Here is a 20698-nt window from a genome sequence, read left to right as displayed (position 1 = left end):
ATATTTTAATTTTTTTAATTTTTGGACTTCTTTTTAAAAAGCTATTATTTATTTATTTATTTTAAACATTCTTTTCTGAAAGTTTGAGTTCCAAATTCTCTCCCTCCCTCCAGCCCCTCCCCCGCCCACCAAGAAGACAAGCAATATGAAATCATATCATTGGCATTTTCACTAACTATGAAAACATCACTGAAAGATGGCCAAACTCTGATTAATTATACTGACCAATCTTAGTCTTGGATAACAGATGATGAGACATACCTCCCTCCTCTTGGCAGAGAGGTGGAAGATCAGAGATGGGGATTGTGACCATACATGCTCTTTGGCATGGTGACTGTATTTTTGTTGCCTAAATCTTTTTCTTTGTTATACAGGAGAGTTCAGAAAATTTGGCCAAATAATATTAAAAAAAGAGCAACAATAAAATGTTTTAAAATAAAATAATGGGTAAACATTTTTATATTTGGAAGGTAGTTTGGAAATCATCCAATCTGTCTACCCTCTCCATTTTATAGAACATAAATCATAAGGGTTATGGTCACATGGGTCACAAGGGGCAGAGGTGGGCTTTGAATCCTGGTCTTCTGGGCCAGGCCAGCACTCTCTCTACCTCACTATGCTGTCCCACTGATGGGGGCAAGTTGTGGACTTGGGTCCCTGCCTCAGGGACAGGGGTTGTACCAACTCCACTCACCTGCTCAGATGTTTTGTAAAAGGCCACAGAGGCATTGACCAGCTTGAGCCTGTCTTCCATCTTCAGCATCAGCTGCTGCCAGTGCATCGCCACCTTCTCGGCACATTCCCGGATGGCATCGGCATCATAGTGCCCAGCTTGGAGCAATACCTCTGCCTTCTGCTGCACCTGCAGGGCACTCTGGTGTGTCTTCTGCAAGGAAGTTGCATGAAAGAGGGACTGGGCATGAGGGGAGGAGAGAGAGGTTCATGGGGATGACCCAGGTATAATATGGGAAAGGGGTGGAGTGAGGTGTGAGCAGGAAGATGCAGAAAAAGTTAAACAGTTTTAAATGACTTCTTTTCTTCATAATTTGCTACTATTGCTACTACTTACAGACATCTAAAAAAACAATATTCATTCACAAAATCATAGATCTAGAGATGGAAGGAGTTAGAGGCCTCCTATTCCACCCCTGAGTTCAAATCTGGCCTCAGACACTTCCTAGCTGTGTGACTCTGGGCAAGTCACTTCACTTTATTTGCCTCAGTTTCCTCACCTGTAAAACGAGTTGGAGAAGGAAATGGCAAACCACTCCAGTATCTTTGGCAAGAAAACCCCAAATGGGATCATGACGAATTGGCAAAACGAGTCCGCCCTCCTCATCTTACAAATGAGGAACGGTTCTAGGAGTTAATTGAATTGCCCAAAGACACCAAGATGGTCAGAGACAGAGATGACATTTGAACCCAGATTCTCTGATTACAGAGACATTGCTCTTTCTGCTGGACCATATTTCCCCCTCTTGCCCCTCCCCCTCCCATTCCTTGAATTACAACATACAAATATGTGAATGAATATCCCAGGGCCTGGACTCCTGATCTCTTTGTCATGCTCTTTTGCATGATGCAATCACAGGTTTCAGAAGAGTTTTGCTTACTGGGATGGGAAGGAGAGCAGAGTGTGCTGGAACCAGCTCATTTCAGCTTCCAAGAGCCAGTTGCTAAATTTTTACTCTGAGTATTTATACCTTGGAAATAGGCAAATGTTACAAATCAAGATTTGATTTATTATTTTGTTGATTGTCTAGACTTAAGAAAGTGATGGAAAAAATGTTAGTAGTTCAAATTAAACTTAAAAGGTGCCATGTGTACAATTTTTTTTGAGAGCTAGTTGTTAGCAATTTACCAGCACACCTCTGAGAAAGAGGTAAATAAGTTGTATGTTAATCTGTACCTCCACCATCTCCCTGTCTGCCTCCTTTGCCCTGGGTTATTCACTGGGTAAACTTCTCCCCTCCCTTCAAATGCCATTCCAAAGAATTTCCATCTTTTTATTTTTCCAAGGAAGTCATTGGCATAGTTCAATGTTTTGGTTAGATGTTTTAAAAAGCACATGATTTGGCAACAAAAATCTCATGTAACAAAAAACTCTAACCAATGACCCACTGACTATAAGCAAAGTTCAATTCTAATTCCAGGAATTTAAAAAAAAATGGTTAGTTTAGTGCAATTCATTATTGTGGAATTTGATCTTTATGTCCATTTCTCTAACACATTTAAAAAGGTAAAGGATAACAAGTAACATCAGTGTCCTATTGCCCACATTAATGGAGAACAGCGGTAGCTTGGATGATTCCAGGAAGCAGACCCATTTTAATAAATCACTTATATTTGCCAACGAAATGCATTCCATGACTTTGCCTTTCACAATGAATTTATTTTCTTCTTTTTTGGGAGGGGGCAGGAAGAGGTGATGGGGTTATGACTTGCCAAGGTCACACAGCTATTAAGTGCCTGACGGTAGATTTGAACTCCTGACTCCAGGGCCAGTGCTCTATCCACTGCGCCACCTAGCTGTCCCAATGAATTCATTTTCTTAAAATTGTTTGGCTCAGGTTGTTATTAGAGGCACTGAGGTATAGGGGAAAGAACACTAGACATAGAGTCACTAGTCTTGGGTTCAAATTCTGCCTTAATGCTTACTAGCTACATGCCTTGAGACAAGTTACTAAATCCTTCAGATTCCTTATTTGTAAAATGAGTAGAATAGCATTTGTGCTACCTCCTTCGTAAAGTTAATACAAGCAAAGAACCGAGGAAACCATAAAATACTATAGAAATGAGTTATATTCTGTAGATCTTGTGGATATGCAGGTAATAAATAACAGAGGTAGAATTTGAACCCAGATCCTCTGACTCCACAAACAACACTTTCTTCACTATATTATGCTCCCTGGACCAAAGCAAACTATGAACGCTAACTTTATATCAGATTTAGTCTTCATTCTCTGAGGAGGTATACACCAACTGTTAGTGGCGGCCTGGTGAACCCAGAAACTATTGAGTGATTAGTTAAACCAACCCAGCATTTAAGACTTGTTGCAGTTACATAGTAAAATAGGTGATGGACAACTGAGATTGATTGTTTCTGACACTGATAAACTTATAGACACTAATAGACTTATAGAAATTCCCACTCCTTTTTCTAATAATAAGTAGCATGTATGTAGCCCTTTAAGTCTTACAAAATACTTTAAAAAGATCTCATTTTATTCTTACAACAGGAGGGAGGTGCTATTATTACCCCCATTTTAAAGATGAGGAAATTGAGGCAGACAGAAATTAAGTGACTTTCCCAAGGTCACATAGTAGTAGTATCTGAGGCTAGATTTGAACTCAGATCTTCCTGACTCCAAGTCCAGTGCTCTATCCAAAAGGCACTTAGCTGCTAGTTCTTAAAAGTACTGGGTAATTCCACATTTGAGAAGGGATAGTTTGACTCTTTAGAGCACAGGAAGCCCAGCAAACAGTGACTGGCCTCACACAGCTGTACCCATGTAGTACGGCCGGTGACCTTCACCTTCAGTGCCATCTCTAGGAATATCCCATACTGTAATCGACTCAGAATACCTGCCGTCTGAGCAGAGCTTTTTACCTTGCTCTTTTCCTGTTCTCTCATACCTGCTGTACCTTTTCTTCACCTTCATCATAATCTATGGTCTTTCAACTCCTTATTGTTGTAGTCCCTTCTGACTTCACTATCCTTTTCTGGCTCATCATCCATATTATACCCCTTAATATAATTATATGTGTGCTTGCTGTCTCCCTCACTAAAATAGAAGCTCTTTGTGATAAGGGATTATTTCCTTCTTTATAGGAGGCAGCTAAGTGGTGCAGTGGATGGAGAGCTGGACTCAAAATCAGGAAGAACAGTTCAAATCCACCCTGCCTCCGTGATCCTAGGCAAGTCACTTAATCTCTATGTGTCTCAGGATCCCCTTCTGTAAAAGGGGATAGTAATAGTACCTCTTTCCTAAAATCGTTGTGAGGATAAAATGAGATAATATTTGTAAATTGTTTTGTAATCCTTACAGCATATTATTGTAGTTGTTTTTAATCACATCCCCAGCATCTAGGACAGGGCCCAACACATAAGAGGAACATAAGAAAGACTTTTTAATTGATTGATTGATGTCCCTTTGTATCTGGCCTAAGCCTCATAGTTCGCTGCCCTGCTGTGGTGTCCTAGAATGATTCTCCACTGTTCTTTTCATGTCCATTCCCAATCAGTAACCTTGAATAACACCAAGTATCCACTGTTTTTGCTTCCATTCCCAAGCTGCCCAATGCAAACAAAGTCACAGGACTTCTGTTATGAATTCAAAACAATTTCATCTTATCTATCTTCACGTGGGCCTCTGGTGTTTGGAAATCCTTTGATTAATCTCTTCAACCTCTCCCTCTCGATTAGGGTCCCAAAGTAGCTGCTCCAGTTTTTTTCCTCCTCTCTGCTCAAGGTCCCAATCCAGGCCTCACATGGTTTTCACTCTCAGAAAATGAACTTGCTTCCACTTCGCGTTAAAGATTGAGTGAGCCCTCTTATCTTTCTTTTTTGACTTCAAAATGGCTCAGGATTATGCTCTTCTTACTACTGTCAGACTTCTCTGCATTTTTATAACTTTTTTTTTTAATAAAGAATAGGATATACAGAGTTAGATTTGTTTTTTCTAATTCAATAGTCAGTTCCTCTTTTCTCATTGAATAGTCAGGCATCTGTTCCTCAGTCTTCTTTACTTTTTGATGTTATATAATTAATTTAAAATAAATAGAGACTATTCTCCCCCCCAATAATGGGATACTATTCAATCAGTCACCAAGTCCCGTTCATTATACTTTTCCAATATTTCACATGAGTTCTTCCCTTCATATTTCTACTTCTCATCCTTGTTTAGGGCCTTAGCAACTCATAACTGCAGTAGTCTCTTCACTGGCTTTCCTTCCTCTATTTCTTCTACCTTTTAATTCATCCTATATGTGTGTGTATACATATATATATACACACACACACACACATATATATATACATGTATGTATATGTGTATATATACACATACATACATACATACATACATATGTATGTACACACATATACATATGTATGTGTGTATGTATATATTATATATCCTTGACAGATTAATCTTCCAAAACACCTACATCAACCCTCCACTCAAAAATCTCAAGTGCTTCCTTATTGCCTGTAGAGACCTTATAGGTAATCTTGCCTAATCTTATTTAATGGACAATGTAGCTGAGTCCAATGAGATTAATCAAGGTCACACAGGCATTCAATTGGAATTTGAACCCATATCCTGAAACTCCAAATTCAATACTGTTGGCATTTCAGTCCATTTATTAATCTTTCCGATCTCTCTCTACTCTCCTATATAAGCCCTCTTTCCAGCCAGACACAATTCCACCTCTACACCTTTATCTACTAGTCTACGGCCTATTTGCCTTTCAAGTCTACTTCGAGTCTTCTATTTTCCATAAAGTTGTCCTCAAAGAGCCCAATTCTCGGTGCTGCTTTCTTCCCCTGAGCTCCTAGAACATCCACTGTTAGTACCCTTCATTTGTTGTATTGTACATGCTACGTTGTATATTGTATTGATACTTATCTTTTTATGTGCATGTCTCATGTTTCCCTAACTGGAGAGTAAGCCCCTTAAGGTAAGGAATCTTTTTTATTTGCTTCTATTTCCAGGGCCTGGTACAGTGCCCTACCTATAGGATGTACCCAATAAGTGCTTCCTGATAATAAGGATAATAATAATGGGCAATATCATCAGCAAATGTTTCTCCTGACTCTACCTCTAACTCCCATAAGATCTTGTGCTCCCTGGACCTCCATATTCTCACCCGCAAAATGAGGGTAGTAGAGACTGAGCCCAAAATTCCCTTCCAGTTCCGAATCTATGATCTTATGTGAGAAACCAGCAATTGCCTGACATTGTGCATAAAATCAGGATGCCCTGCTGCACCTTCATCTAGGAGGGAATGCAAGCCTGAAGTCTCCCTGAAATCTTGACAAAGATGGCTTCAGAGAACTTCCTTCCCTCTGCCAGGGGATCTGCTTGAACTTAGTCCTGCTCTTACTTCTTAATTTAATTATCATTTAGATATTGCAGCTGTTCCCTTCTTTCAATTTCCAAAAAAAAAAAATCTGGCCCACATTCCGTATCTTCTGGCTTGCTCAACTTTTCACTGTCTTATTGCATTTATTTATAATTCCTGATCATCTGAGCCGTGAGCCTCTAATGGGGGCCAGGAATGTTTCCGAATAATAGAGCTTTGAAAAACTCATTAGCAGGAGAAACGATAGTTGCTAGGAATGCAGAAGACAATATCTGAAGCAAATCAGTTGGATTTAATATCCAGCTGCTTTAACTACTGTTCATGTGGTAATGCTTATGTTTAAAAATGCATTAAAGAATTTAAAATAAAAATGAGCTTAAAAACTCAGCTGTCTATGAAAAACTCCCAGGTGAGCTTGGTTCTCTGAAGATACATCAGAAGGGGCACCTTGGATAGAAACAGAATCAGCAAGACTTGTTTAGTAAACTTCTGACTCCCCTCGGTGGTGGGCTATGGGGAGCTGCTCTAGCAGTCCCAGGCTAAGCCAAGGTACCAATTCGGGCTCTCATGAGCATAGGCAGTGAATGAAATTGTAACTCCCTTGTGAGATATCTGGCTTCTCTCTGGCAACCCTAGCAGTCAAACTGAATCATCTATTAGCAGTCATGGCAAATTCCCCAAATGCAACCATCAAAGTGGGTTAAACCATACCACACTCTTTAAACTCCCCTTCACATAGCTTGAATTTTGAGCAGTTACATTTTTTTCTCCCGTGATAGAGAACTTGGTTCAAAGGGACGCATGTAGATGGGCATGGGGAGAATAAGCCTGAAGTCGGTGTGCTGGTCCTTACAACTGAACAGTATTGGCTGCCCATCCTGGGAACAGTCTCTGCCTGCTCCCCTAAGACTTTTCAACATTCCTTCAATATCCATACTTTAAATCTACTCCAGTAATCTCCCTTGAAGAATAGACTGCCACATTGTAAAATAGGTCATTTTCTGTGAATATCAAGGTATGATTTTTGACAAAAGTACATGCATAAAAACCTAGCAGTGATGAGCAGCTGTGTAATCAGAGAAGGGCATAGAGTATCTGTGCTGTGGTGACCCAGAATTGCCAATATTATTATCGAATACAGCTACCAAGAAAGCTACAGAATATAGAATTTAGCCATTATGCTATTTCCCTACTCATTGGCTAAGACTCATGAGGGATTTCGACTGGCAGTCACTTTCTAGAGGCAGATAAGACCCACATTTCCTACATATTCCAAAAGAGGTTGAGTTCAACACTCTGTCATTAGTAAGAAGAATCTGTACATGTTTTTTCTCTTTCTTCTCTCTCATTTGTACTGAATTATGACTTTATTTAAATATAGCCCTTATGCCTCGCTTCTTATTCGTCCTTGCTCTCCCCCTTCTTTCCAAAGCAATCAACTCAAGTCTCCATGGGATGGATGAGGAGACACAATTTCAAGCATTATTTAAGTCATTAACCCACATTAGAATTAATTTGTACTAGATTTTTATGGATAAAGTTAGTTTATTTAAAAGTCTTTCTCTCCCAAAATCTAGTTTGGTGACCTTCTGTCATTAATAGCACATTCCTGGAATTGTAATTCTGTCCCTATTCTGAAAGGAACTGAAGCAATCTGGGTGTACAACTTGTACCAATGCTAGCCCATCTCAATGACTAAAAGTTCTACCCACTTCCAGTTCCCTATTAGGGGAAATAGAGAACTATCTTACATTACTAGAAACATATTGTGGGAACATTAGTGTAACTCAGATGTTTCAAGAATTTCATCCAATTTTCCTAATGATGTGCATTATAACTTCCGAAATGCTGAATCTTTCTTTCTGATTAATCTTCAATTGGCAGTGGCTCCACACATTTTAGCTTTATATTTCAAAGCCTATTTCTCTTATTCATGCAGTTAATAGTTGGAAATATACCAGAGAGGTTGGGCATTTCTATAGGCCTCCATTCCCCACAATGAACTAGGGGACCTGCAGTTTAAAAGATGTATCATTTCTCAATGTGAAAGAACTTTAGTATAGCTATAAGCCTGGATCTTCCCTCTTAAGGTTTTCTTAAAGCATTTGAATTTGCTTTATCAGTTCTTATATGTTGGGAAGATATAAACCCCAGTGTGTTTCACTTATATGTTTTTTTTTTTAAGAAACCACCCCAAACCTCAGGGAACTCTTATCTAACAAGAAGCCCAGTAATGGACAAAAGATAGGACACTGAAGCATGGATATGAGTGTTACCTCGATGGCTAGTTGGAACTGTTCATGCTCCCGCTGAAGCTGCTCAGCTTCTGACAAAGAGCTGGCATTGACCAAACTGGCATTCAGCATCGATTCCCCATTGCGTATCCAGCCCAGGACCTGGCAAGACAGGATAAGCACATATTTTATGAACCTGTTACAGATTCCCATTAAGGCAGTTGTCTTGGCAATTACTTCAGCCACACACAGTCTGGGCATTTTCATTCATTCATTTCAGAAATATTTATTAAGTATCTAATTTCTTCATTCTCTATGATCATAGAAGAAATATGGAATAACTCAGATGCCCTTTCATTTCTGCCTGTTAAAATGCTATCCTTCAAAACTCAGCTCAGATTTCATTTCCTTCACAAAACCTTACCCAAGTCACCCCAACTGGAAGTTTTCTCTCTTTTCTCTGAAATCTTATGGTACTTTATTTCTACCTTTCTTATGATATATTCTGCCTTGCATCAAGTTGAAAATGTTGGATCTCCCCTAGTAGACTGTAAGCTCATTGAGGGCAAGGGCCATGCCTTATTCCTCTTTGTAATCCCTAGCACAGTGCCTTACAAATAATAAATATTCAATAAATGTTCAATTCATGAATCTTCATTCTTAATATTATGTTGAAATAAAATCCATCCATTACTGTCCTGGCCCTGTAGGAGGAGCAGGGTGTGAGGAATAGAGGAGCAACTGGAGACTGCAGAAGTATAGTGCGTTGCAGCCCCTTTTGTTTGTCCATAGGGACTTTTCTCCCTTTCATCTTTTTAAGGTGTAGGACTAGAAGTCACCTTTCTCTCTCAGACAAACAATAATGCTCATATGCCTCAAATTCTCTCTAAGGACAGATAAAATGACCAATACTACATTGTGTGTGGGCATCATCAGCATGGCTGATTAGTGTGCTTGCCATATGACCAAAAGGAAGTCATGTAATCTGAGTCTCCATGTCCTCATCTTTGAAAGGAGGCTAATTCTTCCACTACTCACCTGTGAAGCTGTTGGGAGGAAAGAAGTCCATAAACTGTGAAGTGCTACTTAGATGCGATGTTACTCCAATCCCACTGAAGCCATCCAATTAGGATGGAGGTGTTACTCCGATTGATATGGCAGAAAGTGGGATAAGATGCCATTAGTTCCAGAACATAAAACCTCAGACTGCGTGTGTAAAGTCCTCAGGATCATTACTGTACCCTCCTAAAGCTGGCCGGCAGTGTCTAATTACCTTGAAATGGTCTATACAAGTGTGGGGGGCATGCACACATGTTTAACAGCATGCTAAATTCACAGATGAGACACCTGCCTTTACAGCTGCATCTCTTTGGGAAACGTGATTGGTCATTGAAGATCTGGAAATATACATGTGCTGCCCAACAGGCTGGACTACACATTGCTTAGTCTACTGATTCATTCATGCACCTTCAAGGAATATTCTCTCCAGATGCCTCACTGGGATAGTCTGAGCAGAGGAAATTAGTTGTAAAAGGCAGAACCCAAGGAAGTCTGGGTAAGACAGCTAAGCCCTTGGGGGTGGCTTCTTGGAGAAGCTGGAGGGTTCGATGCCACCATATGGGATTGTCTCCATTTATCAGCTTTTCCATTTAGAGGCAGATCATTGGTCCCAACAAGAATACATTTTTTAACTCTGTTTAAAAAAATTATTTAAAAGGATATGGGATGGTAGAATGAGAGAAACAGACCTAAATCCCTACATCGCCTACAACATCATCCCATATCCTTGTTTGTTCCCATTTTTCATCTGCTCTCATTAAGGAACTAAGGGATTCAGGAAGTAGCATGCTGTAATGGATAGAGAAATGGATTCAGAGTCAAGAAGATCTGGGTTTGAATCCTGCCTCAGACACTTCCTACCTGTGTTACCCTGCGCAAGTCACTTGGTTTCTTTGGACCTTAGTTTCCTTATCTATACAATGGGAGAGTTGCACGCTATTATCTCAAAAGTCAGGGGTGGGGAACCTGTGGCCTCGAGGCCACATGTGGCCCCCTAGGTCTTCAAGTGTGGCCCTTTGACTGGATCCAAACTTCACAGAATAAAATCTTCTTAGTAAAGGGATTTGTTCTATAAAACTTGGACTTGGTCAAAAGGCTGCACCCAAGGACCAGGCCACAGGTTCCCCACCCCTTGTCAAGGTCCTTAGCTCTAAGATTCTGTTTCTTTCATACTTAAAGGGATAAACTGTCTCACTAAAGCCTCCCCGTTGCATGGGCCTGTAACCACATGGTAGGATCATGATGTTGCTAACTGTCTCTGTGGGTTAGATTCCTTTATATATGATGACTAGAGACAGTGGTTAATAGTAAGCAATGAGTAAGCAAGAAATACTACTTTTCCCTTCTAGCAGAGACTTCATGGCTCCAAACCTCAGCTTGACTAACAAGCCTCCCAGCCTCTCCCCAAATAAAAAGGGGCATAGATGTCCAATCAGGAGTAGGTGACAATTAGAAAAAAAAATATTCCTTCACACACTGAGGATCGGAAGAGAATTATGAGTCTAGCTGAGTCGAAGAGCCTGCAATGCGGGGACCTGGAGTAATCAACAAACCAATCAGTCCATCACTCAACAGGTATTTAGTAACACCAGGCTCTGTGCTCCGTTGTCGGGATACAGAAGCAATAACCAGCATTAACCATGGTGTGAAAGGCACTCTGGTCAAGCAGTGCAGTTGTTTCCTCAAATCAACTTTGTAACTCATAGGTACAGTGGATGGAGTGCTGGGCTTGGAGTCAGGAAGACCTGAGCTCAGATCTGGCCTCAGACATTTACTAGTTGTATGACCCTGGGCAAGTCACATAACCTTGTTTGCCTTGGTTTCCTCATCTGAAAAATGAGATGGAGAAGAAAATGACAAACCACTCCAATATCTTTGCCAAGAAAACCCCCTAAAAATTGGGTCACAAAGAGTCGGACATGACTCAAAAGACTGAATAATAAGAATTCATAGATGGAATCAGCCTGTTAAACTGTCGGATCTGACCCTCTTATGTTCTGAAAATCATAAAAAAGTAACCAGAGAGATGCCTATCAATTGGGGAAGGCCTGAGTAAAATATGGTACACAAATCTAATAGAATATTACTTTCTTCTAAAAAAGCAATGAATATGGTAAATACAGAGAAGTATGGGAAGTTTTGTTTTTATGAACTGGTACAGAGTATAGTAAGTAGAACCATGAAAATAACACACAATGACTACAAAAACAAAAATGGAAAGAACAAAAACAAAACAATCAAAACTGAAGGCTATGAAATTATAATGACCAGACTTGGACCCAAGAAGAGATATGAGAATGCGACTCCCTCCTTTCTTTGTAGAGGCTGGGGGTCAGGGTCAGAGTAGGGAGACTGACTGTGGCGACTAAACATGATGTGGAATGTCATGGTTGATATATTGGCTAATTTTGCTGAACTGCTTTTTTCTCATTTTTAAAAATTGTTTGCTACAAGGGATGGTTCTCTGGAAGGTGGAGGAGGGAGGAATCACCTCAAATCCAAAATCCTTGGGAAATATAAGTGATATGAGAAAACACAGGTGCAAACAAAAGATGTCAATATTTTTTTTAAAATTGAGATAAATTCCAGTGAGTAGAAGAGAGACTTGGTTGCTCTAGTGGCTTTGCTGTTGTTGTAGTATGTACATTAATTTTTTTGTACCATCCATATTTTGATGTCCAAGGGCAAAACATTGGTTATCTGTTCCTAATTCTGGCTCTGTCTAGGAATCAAGTCTCTAGGAGTATAGGTTTATTGAAGCCAGAAGTAGAAACTAGAGAACCAGAAAAGACCTGCTGATGCCTCAATTAGCCAACAAAGGGTCTCAGGGAAAACTAAGGTGGACCCAAGTATAGAAACATATGGAACTAGAAAGAGAAAATAGACTTCTAAAAGACCCCAAGGGTGGAACTGGCCCAGGCCCAGGCAGAGATGACTGGAGAGAAGGAACTTAAGCCAGGTGATTTCTAAGAATCACACTGTCTCGTGCATGCATGTGGTACTCAACACACCTAGAACCGTTTGTTTGTGAAGAGTTGGTACCCTTGTGAATCCTATGCTGTATTTTTATGATTGGATATTGAGTCTAGTAAGCAAAACCAGGAAAACAAAATACAATGACCACAAGAACAAAAGCAAAACAACCCAAATTGAAGGCTGTGCAATTATAATGCCTGGAGGTGACCCTAAAGTACAGATATGAGAATGACCTCCTTCCTTTCTTTGCTGGGAGGTGGGGGGAGAGGACTGGGGATTCAGCTTCAGCACAAGTGAAACACTGCTATTAAACTACTAGGAGAAGGAGTAGATTCCTATGTCTGCGGCCACAGAAGATACCTAAACCCTCAGATGGTGGCTGCTGAGACAGGGAACTTGCTGGGATACCCCTCTTTTAGTTTCTGGATCATTGATTTAGAGCTCCAGTAAAGCTAGGGTTACCTTCCACCTACTTTGGATTTGATTTGTATGTCCTTATTTATGGATTTGTTGCCTCCTTCATTAGAATATAAACTCCTTGAGGGCAAGAACTGTTTTTGTGTCTGTGGGGTAGGGGTGTGTGGTATTTTATCTCCAGAGCTAAGCACAGAAGCTGGCACATTGTTAAGTCATGTCTGATTTTGTGACCGCATTTGGGGTACCCTTGGCAGAGATACTGGAGCGTTTGCCACTTTCTTCTCCAACTCATTTTACAGATGAGGAAACTGAGGCAAAAGTGACTTGCCCAAGGTCACACAGCTAGTATGTGTCTGAGGCCAGATTTGAACTCAGGAAAAAGGGTTTTCCTGACTCCCAGCTGGGCCCTGTATCCACTACATCACCTGGTAACCAAATCCCCTCCATTTAGGGATTAGGAATGGAAGGCCTAGTAAGGTTAAGTCATTTGTCTAAGGTCACACTTAATCACTTATCTTTACTTGCCAAATCTAATCATTTTTTCTGGATCCGTGTTCTTATTGACTTCTCTGCAGCCTCCTTTCTTTCAAGCTTGCCTATAATTGTCAAGGGAACTTCCATATCATTATTATCCTCCTCATTACCCAAACTTCCAACTTCGGTGTCCTCCTTGACTCCTCATTCTCTCTTACCCCTCATATCCAATTTGCTGTCAGAACTTCTCTCATTCACATATGTGAATCTTCTGACACTGCGCCATCTTTGTGCAGACCTGTATCATCTCACACCTGGACTGTTGTAATAGCCTGCTGTTCAGTCTCAAGTATCTCCCCTCTCCAGGCTCTCCACTGGCTGCCAAGGCAATCTTAAAACTCAGATCTGATCATGTTACCCTCCTACTTCCATTTAACAAACTCTAGCAACTCTCTTTTACTTCTAGGATCAAATAAAAGCCTTCTGTTTGGCTTTTTTTTTTTAAGGCAATTGGGGTTAAGTTACTTGCCACGGGTCACACAACTAGTAAGTGTCAAGTGTTTGGTCTGAGGCTGGATTTGAACTCAGGTTCTCCTGACTCCAGGGCCAGTGCTTTATCCACTGCACCACCTAGCTGCCCCCCTGTTTGGCTTTTAAAGCCTTTTATAACCTGGACCTTTCCTCCCACTCCAGTCTTTTTATACCTTTATTTCCCTCCACATACTGCTGTTCCACAAAAAATTATAGCATTCTTCCTGACTCAATGCCCTTTCACTGGCCATCCTCCATGCCTAAAATATTCTCCTTCCTCAACTCTGCCTCCTATGTTTTCTAGCCTCATTCAAATTTCATGCCATCGTCTGAAAGAAGGCTTCCTAGTCCCCATTAACGCTAGAGCCACCTTCTCCAATTTATCTTCTCTGTATCTTGTTTGTATGTAGTTGTTTGCATATTGTCTCCCCCATTAGACTGTGAGCTCCCTGACCACAGGGATTGTCTTTTGCCTTTCTTTGTATCCTTGGTGCTCAGCATAATGCCTGGCACATAGCAGATTCTTAATAAATGCTTGTTGACTTGACAGGTAATAAATGGTAGATGCAGAATTTGAACCTGGGTCTCTCAGACTCCAAATTCTGTGCTCTTTGGGCTGTACTAGGCTGCCTTCAGTATTTTAGGATCTGATGAGCAAATCCATGTTCACTTTCTCTCTCCTTTGCAATTTTATACTTAGCTTTGACCTTTTTTCTGACTGAAAAGACCTCTTTTTTTAATCTTAGCATCCCATCTCTGGACCTTCTCCAGTTGTTATGCTTTTCATGACACGTAATAAGTAGAAAGACTCACAGTATATGCCTGGTGCTGACGTCACATGGGTTTTGTAACCAAATTGGGATAACATTCCCACTGTTTCTGATGACCTTCCTGATGACACCTACCAGTCCAGCATTCAGCTGGCCTTTAGTCTGCAGTGCAATTGAAAGCTAGCTCATCATCTTACAAATACAATGAGTTATTTCTCCCTCACTTTTTAACCTTCCACTCAAGTGCATAGGAACTCAATTGATATTCTTCTACCCATTCATATAGCTTCAGGCACATCTGCCAGAAGAACCTGCTACAGGTGTGGGAGAACACCTCTACTTCAGTGAGGATCCTTGGCAGAGAGATCAAAAAATAGGTTGGGTGCTGGGAGGTAATTAGAATGGTTTACTTTTCCTAGGCAAGCTATGTGGTATAGTGGATAGTGTGCCAAGTCTGAAGTCAGAAGACTCATCTTCGTGAGTTCAAATCCAACCCCAGACACTTTCTAGTTGTATGACCCTGGACAAGTCACTTAACCCTGTTTGCCTCAGTTTCCTCATCTGTAAAATGAGCTGGAGAAGGAAATGGTAAACCACTCCAGTATCTCTGCCAAGAAAACCCGAAATGGATTCATGAGGAGTCAGACACAACTGACATGACTGAACAACACTAAGTCACAGAGAGGTTACCAGTCTATATCAGTGGGAAGAATTTTTACTCAGCGGGAGTTCCTTATATGGATGAAATCACATGTCTAGAGCAAGTAAATCAACATCAACAAAAATATCCCTGTAAGTTACCAAAACTCACTGTACAAAGTTCCTCTATAATATAATTCTAAAATAATGTTATTCATGGGAAAAAAGGTTAGCTCCAAGATGTACCAGTACAGTTAAAACACACACACACACACACACACACACACACACACACACACACACACACACATACACACACACAGATATACATGATTACTGTTCATCCTATCTCTCTCCCTTCTCATTTTAACAAGTTTTAATTGGGGGAATTTTTTTTATGATAGTAAGTTGAGAGAAAGAGAGAGAGACGGGATGGGGGGGAGAGTGAGAGACAGAGAGAGAGCGAGAAAGAGAGAGAAGAAAAGAGAGAGGAAGAGAGACAGAGACAGAGAGAGAAAGAGAAAGGAGAGGGGGAGAGAGAGGGAGAGAGAGAGAGAGAGAGAGAGAGAGAGAGAGAGAGAGAGAGAGAGAGAGAGAGAGAGAGAGAAAGAGAAAGGAGAGGGGGAGAGAGAGGGAGAGAGAGAGAGAGAGAGAGAGAGAGAGGAGAGAGAGAGCGAGAGAGAGAGAGAGAGAGAGAGAGAGCGAGAGAGAGAGAGAGAGAGAGAGAGAGAGAGCGAGAGAGAGAGAGAAGAGAGAGAGAGAGAGCGAGAGAGAGAGAGAGAGAGAGAGAAAGAGAAAGAGGGAGAGAGAGGGAGAGAGAGAGAGAGAGAGAGAGAGAGAGAGAGAGAGAGAGGAGAGAGAGAGAGAGAGAGAGAGAGAGAGAGAGAGAGAGAGAGAGAGAGAGAGAGAGAGAGAGAGAGAGAGAGAGAGAGAGAGACTTAGGCATAAGTATTAAACTTAGTCCCATTGATCAATACTGACTTCTTAATTAGCTCTCTCGGCCTATATGTCAACTGCTTCTAGATCAATATTTCTAGCTTCACCAACTTCCATGAAATACCAACCCCTTCTCTGTAACTGGGGTAAGCCCGTCACCTAAGTAAAGAACTCTGTCCTGACAGGGAAAATTAATTCCTGGGCTGGGACATAGTGGTGCTTACTCTCCAGTCATTACAAATGGTAGTGGTTTTTAGCGCAGACCTTTGTGAGTTTCCTGAACAGTTGTAAACACGGCCCACTAAGACCCATTTCTCACATTTCCATTTTATTTCTTCTCTGTTTAACTTTCAATAAATTTCTGTAAGAATTTTGGGAAAAAATCGTAATCCTATTTTGTTTCTGTTCTACTGGACTACTTTAAAGGAATTGCTACCGTTGACAATCCCACATTTTGGCTTCTATGACACTTGTCTTTTCTACTTCTCCTCCTACCTCTCTGACCTTTCTTTCTCTGGTTTATTTTTCTCCTACCCTACCAATGTGTGAAGTGGGTTAGAGATCATAGGATCATAGACATAGCGTTAGAAGGGAACTTAGGGGCCATCTAGTTCTACCCACCAATTTTTATATACCATATTGCCAAGGTAAGTATGGCCTATCAGAGGTGGGATCCCAAACCCCAAGGGATTTATTCTGTGAAGTTTGGATCCAGTCAAAGGGCTGCACTTGAGGACCTAGAGGGCCACAGGCTCCCCACCCCTGGAAGTCTTGCCCTCAAAGAGCTTCTAGTCTAACAGGAGAATTAGCCCCCTCCCATATACATATGTATGTGTGTGTATACACATATATATGTCTATATATACATATGTATATAAATATATTTATGAATATACATAGTTATCCCTTCCACATCACAACTTTACCAATTGTGGTTTTGATATATTGCAGGCTGGCACAAGAAATTAAATGGGAATTTTGGGGGGAGTTTTGCAGAAGGGGCAGATGACACGCAAAGGCCATCAGACGACACAGAGCCTATGGCCAAATACTTATGTTATAAGAAGGTATTGTAAACATGCCGAAAAGAGAAAAAAAAAATCAGACTTCTTCTCTGGTGCGAAGGGAGGGCCGAAAAATTTTATGCGGATTTTCCAGATCATGGAGGGTGAGGGGAGGGGGTTGACCGCTGCAATGTGGAAGGGATAACTGTAATCTTTTTGCAGAGGCCTCCAAGACTCAGCACTATTCTTACTTGTTTACACCCTCTTCTTTGATGATCTCCTTTACACCCATGGCTCCGTCACTCCGTGTGAGTGCCTCTCATCTCTGTAACTCTAGTCTGGATCTCTTCCTTGAACTCCATTTCCAGCTATGTGTTGGACATTTTCAACTGAATGCTCCACTAGCCACTCAAATTCAACATGTTCTAAACTAAAATCATCCCCCCCCCAACCTACCTTTTTTCATTTACCCAACTCATCTAGGTCCCAAACCTCAGAGACATCTTTAATTCTTAGCTCCTCCAACAATTATACCATATCTAACCAATTGCCAAGTTCGATGCCTTTTGCCTCCATAGCTCTTATATCCATTCCTCTGTTTCATTCATTGTTGTCCAGGTCCTCAGAAACTTCTTGCTCGGATTATTGTGATAGCTTCCCAATTGGTAGCAGGTAGGTGATACATAGATAGACCAGTGCACCTGGACTCAGGAAGACCCGAATTCCAATTCTGCCTCAAACATTTAGCTATATGACCCTGGGCATGTCACTTAATCTCTGTTTGCCACCTGTAAATCACAGATAACAATAGCACCTACCTCCCAGGGTTGCTGTGAGCATAAAAGAACATAAGTAAAATTCTTTGCAGACTTTAAAGTGCCATATAAATGTTAGCTACTAATTACTATAGATCTCCCTGCTTTACTCTCTTCTTCTCCAATACATCCTTCACACAGAGGCCAAAATAATCCCTTCATGTTCCACTCCCCTGATCAAATGCCTACAGGGTTCCTGATGCCTGGGGACATTTATGCCTCAGTCCACCCACCCACCCTTCCTCAACCTGGCCCTATTCTACCTTTCCAGTCTCATTGCTCAAGATTCCTCTTCATTGGAAAAGCAGAGGGGTGCTCTGAAAAAGTTAGTGTATTAGGAGTGGAAAGACTTGGATTCTATTCCTGCTTGCAGCACTGTATGTATATAGTAGCCCACGAGTGTGTTAGTTCAGGGGCAGCTAGGTGGCGCAGTGGATAGAGCATAGGTCCTGAAGTCAGGAGGACCTGAGTTCAAATATGACGTCAGACCAAACACTCGACACTTTCTAGCTGTGTGACCCTGTGCAAGTCACTTAACCCCAATTGCCAAAAACAAAAAATAAAAAATAAAACAAGAATGTTAGTTCAATTCTCTGAATCTTCATCTCAACATCTGTAAAATGGTGATATTGATGTTTTCACTCCCTATCTCAGCATTGTTTCAAGCAAAGTAACTCTTAGATTATGAATCATCATTCAAGTGTGAGCGATTCTTATTCACAGGCTCTGTGTGTTGGGTCTTCTGTCATTCCCTGCCCCTTTCTTTAGAGTCACATGGGCCATTCTCTTTACTTCCTGCTGAAATCCCTCTTCCTTCCAGGCCTTCATCAGGGGCCAGCTCCTCCATAATGGCTTTGATATTTACTACCTGGGTCACTCTGGGTAAGTCACTTTCAAGTCTTTATCTATAAAATAAGAGGGCTCATGCTAGACCTTCTTTAAGGTCCATTCTACTTCCAAATTCTTTCATTCTTAGATTTTCCTTAGCAAAAGTGATCTCTTCCTTGTGAAATTTTCTTGCACCATTTTGTCCAGACCCCTCTTTTGCCCTGCTTACATTCTAGCTTTTATCATGTATGTATACATACACACGTATATACATGATATACACCCAAATGCCTATACATATATTTTATATATACACCTATGTGTATATGTGTGTACACACACATATCGTTCGTTGTTGAGTCATTTCAGTTGTGTCTGACTCTCCACGACCCCATTTAGGGCTTTCTTGGCAAAGATATTAGAGTGGTTTGCCATTTCTTTCTCCTGTTCACTTTACAGATAAGGAAAATGAGGCAAACAGGGTTAAGTGACTTGCCCAGGGTCACACAGGTAGTAGGTGTCTGAGGCCAGATTTGCTATATGGGTATGTGTGTGTGTGTGTATACACACACACACACACACACACACACACACACATATATATGCATATATATGCATATATACACACATATATGCATGTATGTATGCAATATATGTATATATACACATGCACACACCTGTATGTATATGTGTGTATATGCAATATATGTATATATACACATATACACACACCTGTATGTATGTATGTATGTATGTGTGTATATATACACACATATACATGTATGTATGTATGTATGTACATACATACATGTGTGTATGTATTGTGGTGGGAGGATTTCTGATGTCTCCTGTTAGAATAGGACAGGGGTGGGGAACCTGCGGCCTCAAGTCCACACGTGGCCCTCTGGGTCCTCGAGTGTGGCCCTCTGACTGAATCCAAACTTCACAGAACAAATCAAAGGGCCACACCTGAGGACCTAGAGGGCCATACGTGGCCTCAAGGCTGCAGGTTCCCTACCCCTGGACTAGAAGCTCTTTGAAGGCAGCCTAGGCCACACTTATTTGTGCATTCCCAGAGCACTGCACGGAGGAGATGCTTCATAAATGCTTTTTGAAGACTATTGACAGCCATCCTCCATTTTTTCTTTCCAGGTGTTTCTAGGGGAGCCTTGCATCCTTTTGGGCAAGGAAGAAGAAAAAGAAAAGCCTTATTTTGTTGCGCTGCTCTCATAGTGGTGAGGGTGGTGGGGCAGGATGAGAGAGGGCATTCTCTTGCTTCCTGAGAAGACTCACTTCTCTTTAACCTCCAGTCTATGGGATGGAGAATTGGGCTGTCTCTTAATTAGCTCCGGACAACTCCTGATTAGCCATGTGCAAGATTATCTGTTTCCTCTAGATGACAAATTGGTTCCTGGGCCATCCCTTCCCCCACAACCTGGTGGATGTGTGTTCAAAGGACACAAACTCATTTCAATATTGACTAGAAAAAGAATGTAATTAGAAAGGTAAATCTGCTGTTGTTGCTATAACAACCCTCCACACTTCCAACTGTGAGAGTCTATGAAAGTCAGAGGGAAGTGACTTTTATATTACCTGCTATTTTGAGATTCACTGTTCCCCTCCATTGATGTGAATAATTGTGAGTTGACTGAAGAATAGTGACACAAGTGGTCTCTTCGAGACCCCTCTGACAAACCCAACACATGTAGATCTCTACCAAGACAATAGTCTTCTTGAGAAAATTCCTGCTGAGACCAAGAAGAATTTTTGTTCTGAATTGTATTCTGGTTGCGATGGAACTCTCACCTCTTTCTGCTGGAGTACCAGGCCAGGACTGATGCCAGAATTAAAATGTTAAATCATGGTCAAGAGACCCTTGGACTTACATGAAGGAAAATTGGATTCTAGCTCTGACTCTACCCCTATGT

General features: G+C 41.1%; 1 protein-coding gene across 1 annotated transcript in view; it reads right to left on the bottom strand.

Annotated features, from left to right (window-relative positions):
• KALRN (kalirin RhoGEF kinase) overlaps positions 1-20698 on the bottom strand; it is a 709132-nt gene that overhangs the window by 104178 nt on the left and 584256 nt on the right. Inside the window, 2 exon segments of the mRNA XM_078146745.1 lie at positions 695-913; positions 8364-8483. Of these exon segments, the coding sequence (XP_078002871.1) occupies positions 695-913; positions 8364-8483 (339 nt within the window).

This window comes from Phascolarctos cinereus, unplaced genomic scaffold (assembly GCF_003287225.1).
Source record: "Phascolarctos cinereus isolate Bilbo 61053 unplaced genomic scaffold, phaCin_HiC Scaffold_726;HRSCAF=1367, whole genome shotgun sequence".
In the NCBI taxonomy this organism is placed as follows: domain Eukaryota; kingdom Metazoa; phylum Chordata; class Mammalia; order Diprotodontia; family Phascolarctidae; genus Phascolarctos; species Phascolarctos cinereus.
The sequence above is the reverse complement of the archived record's forward strand: the minus strand, read 5'-3'. Positions and strand labels throughout refer to the sequence as shown.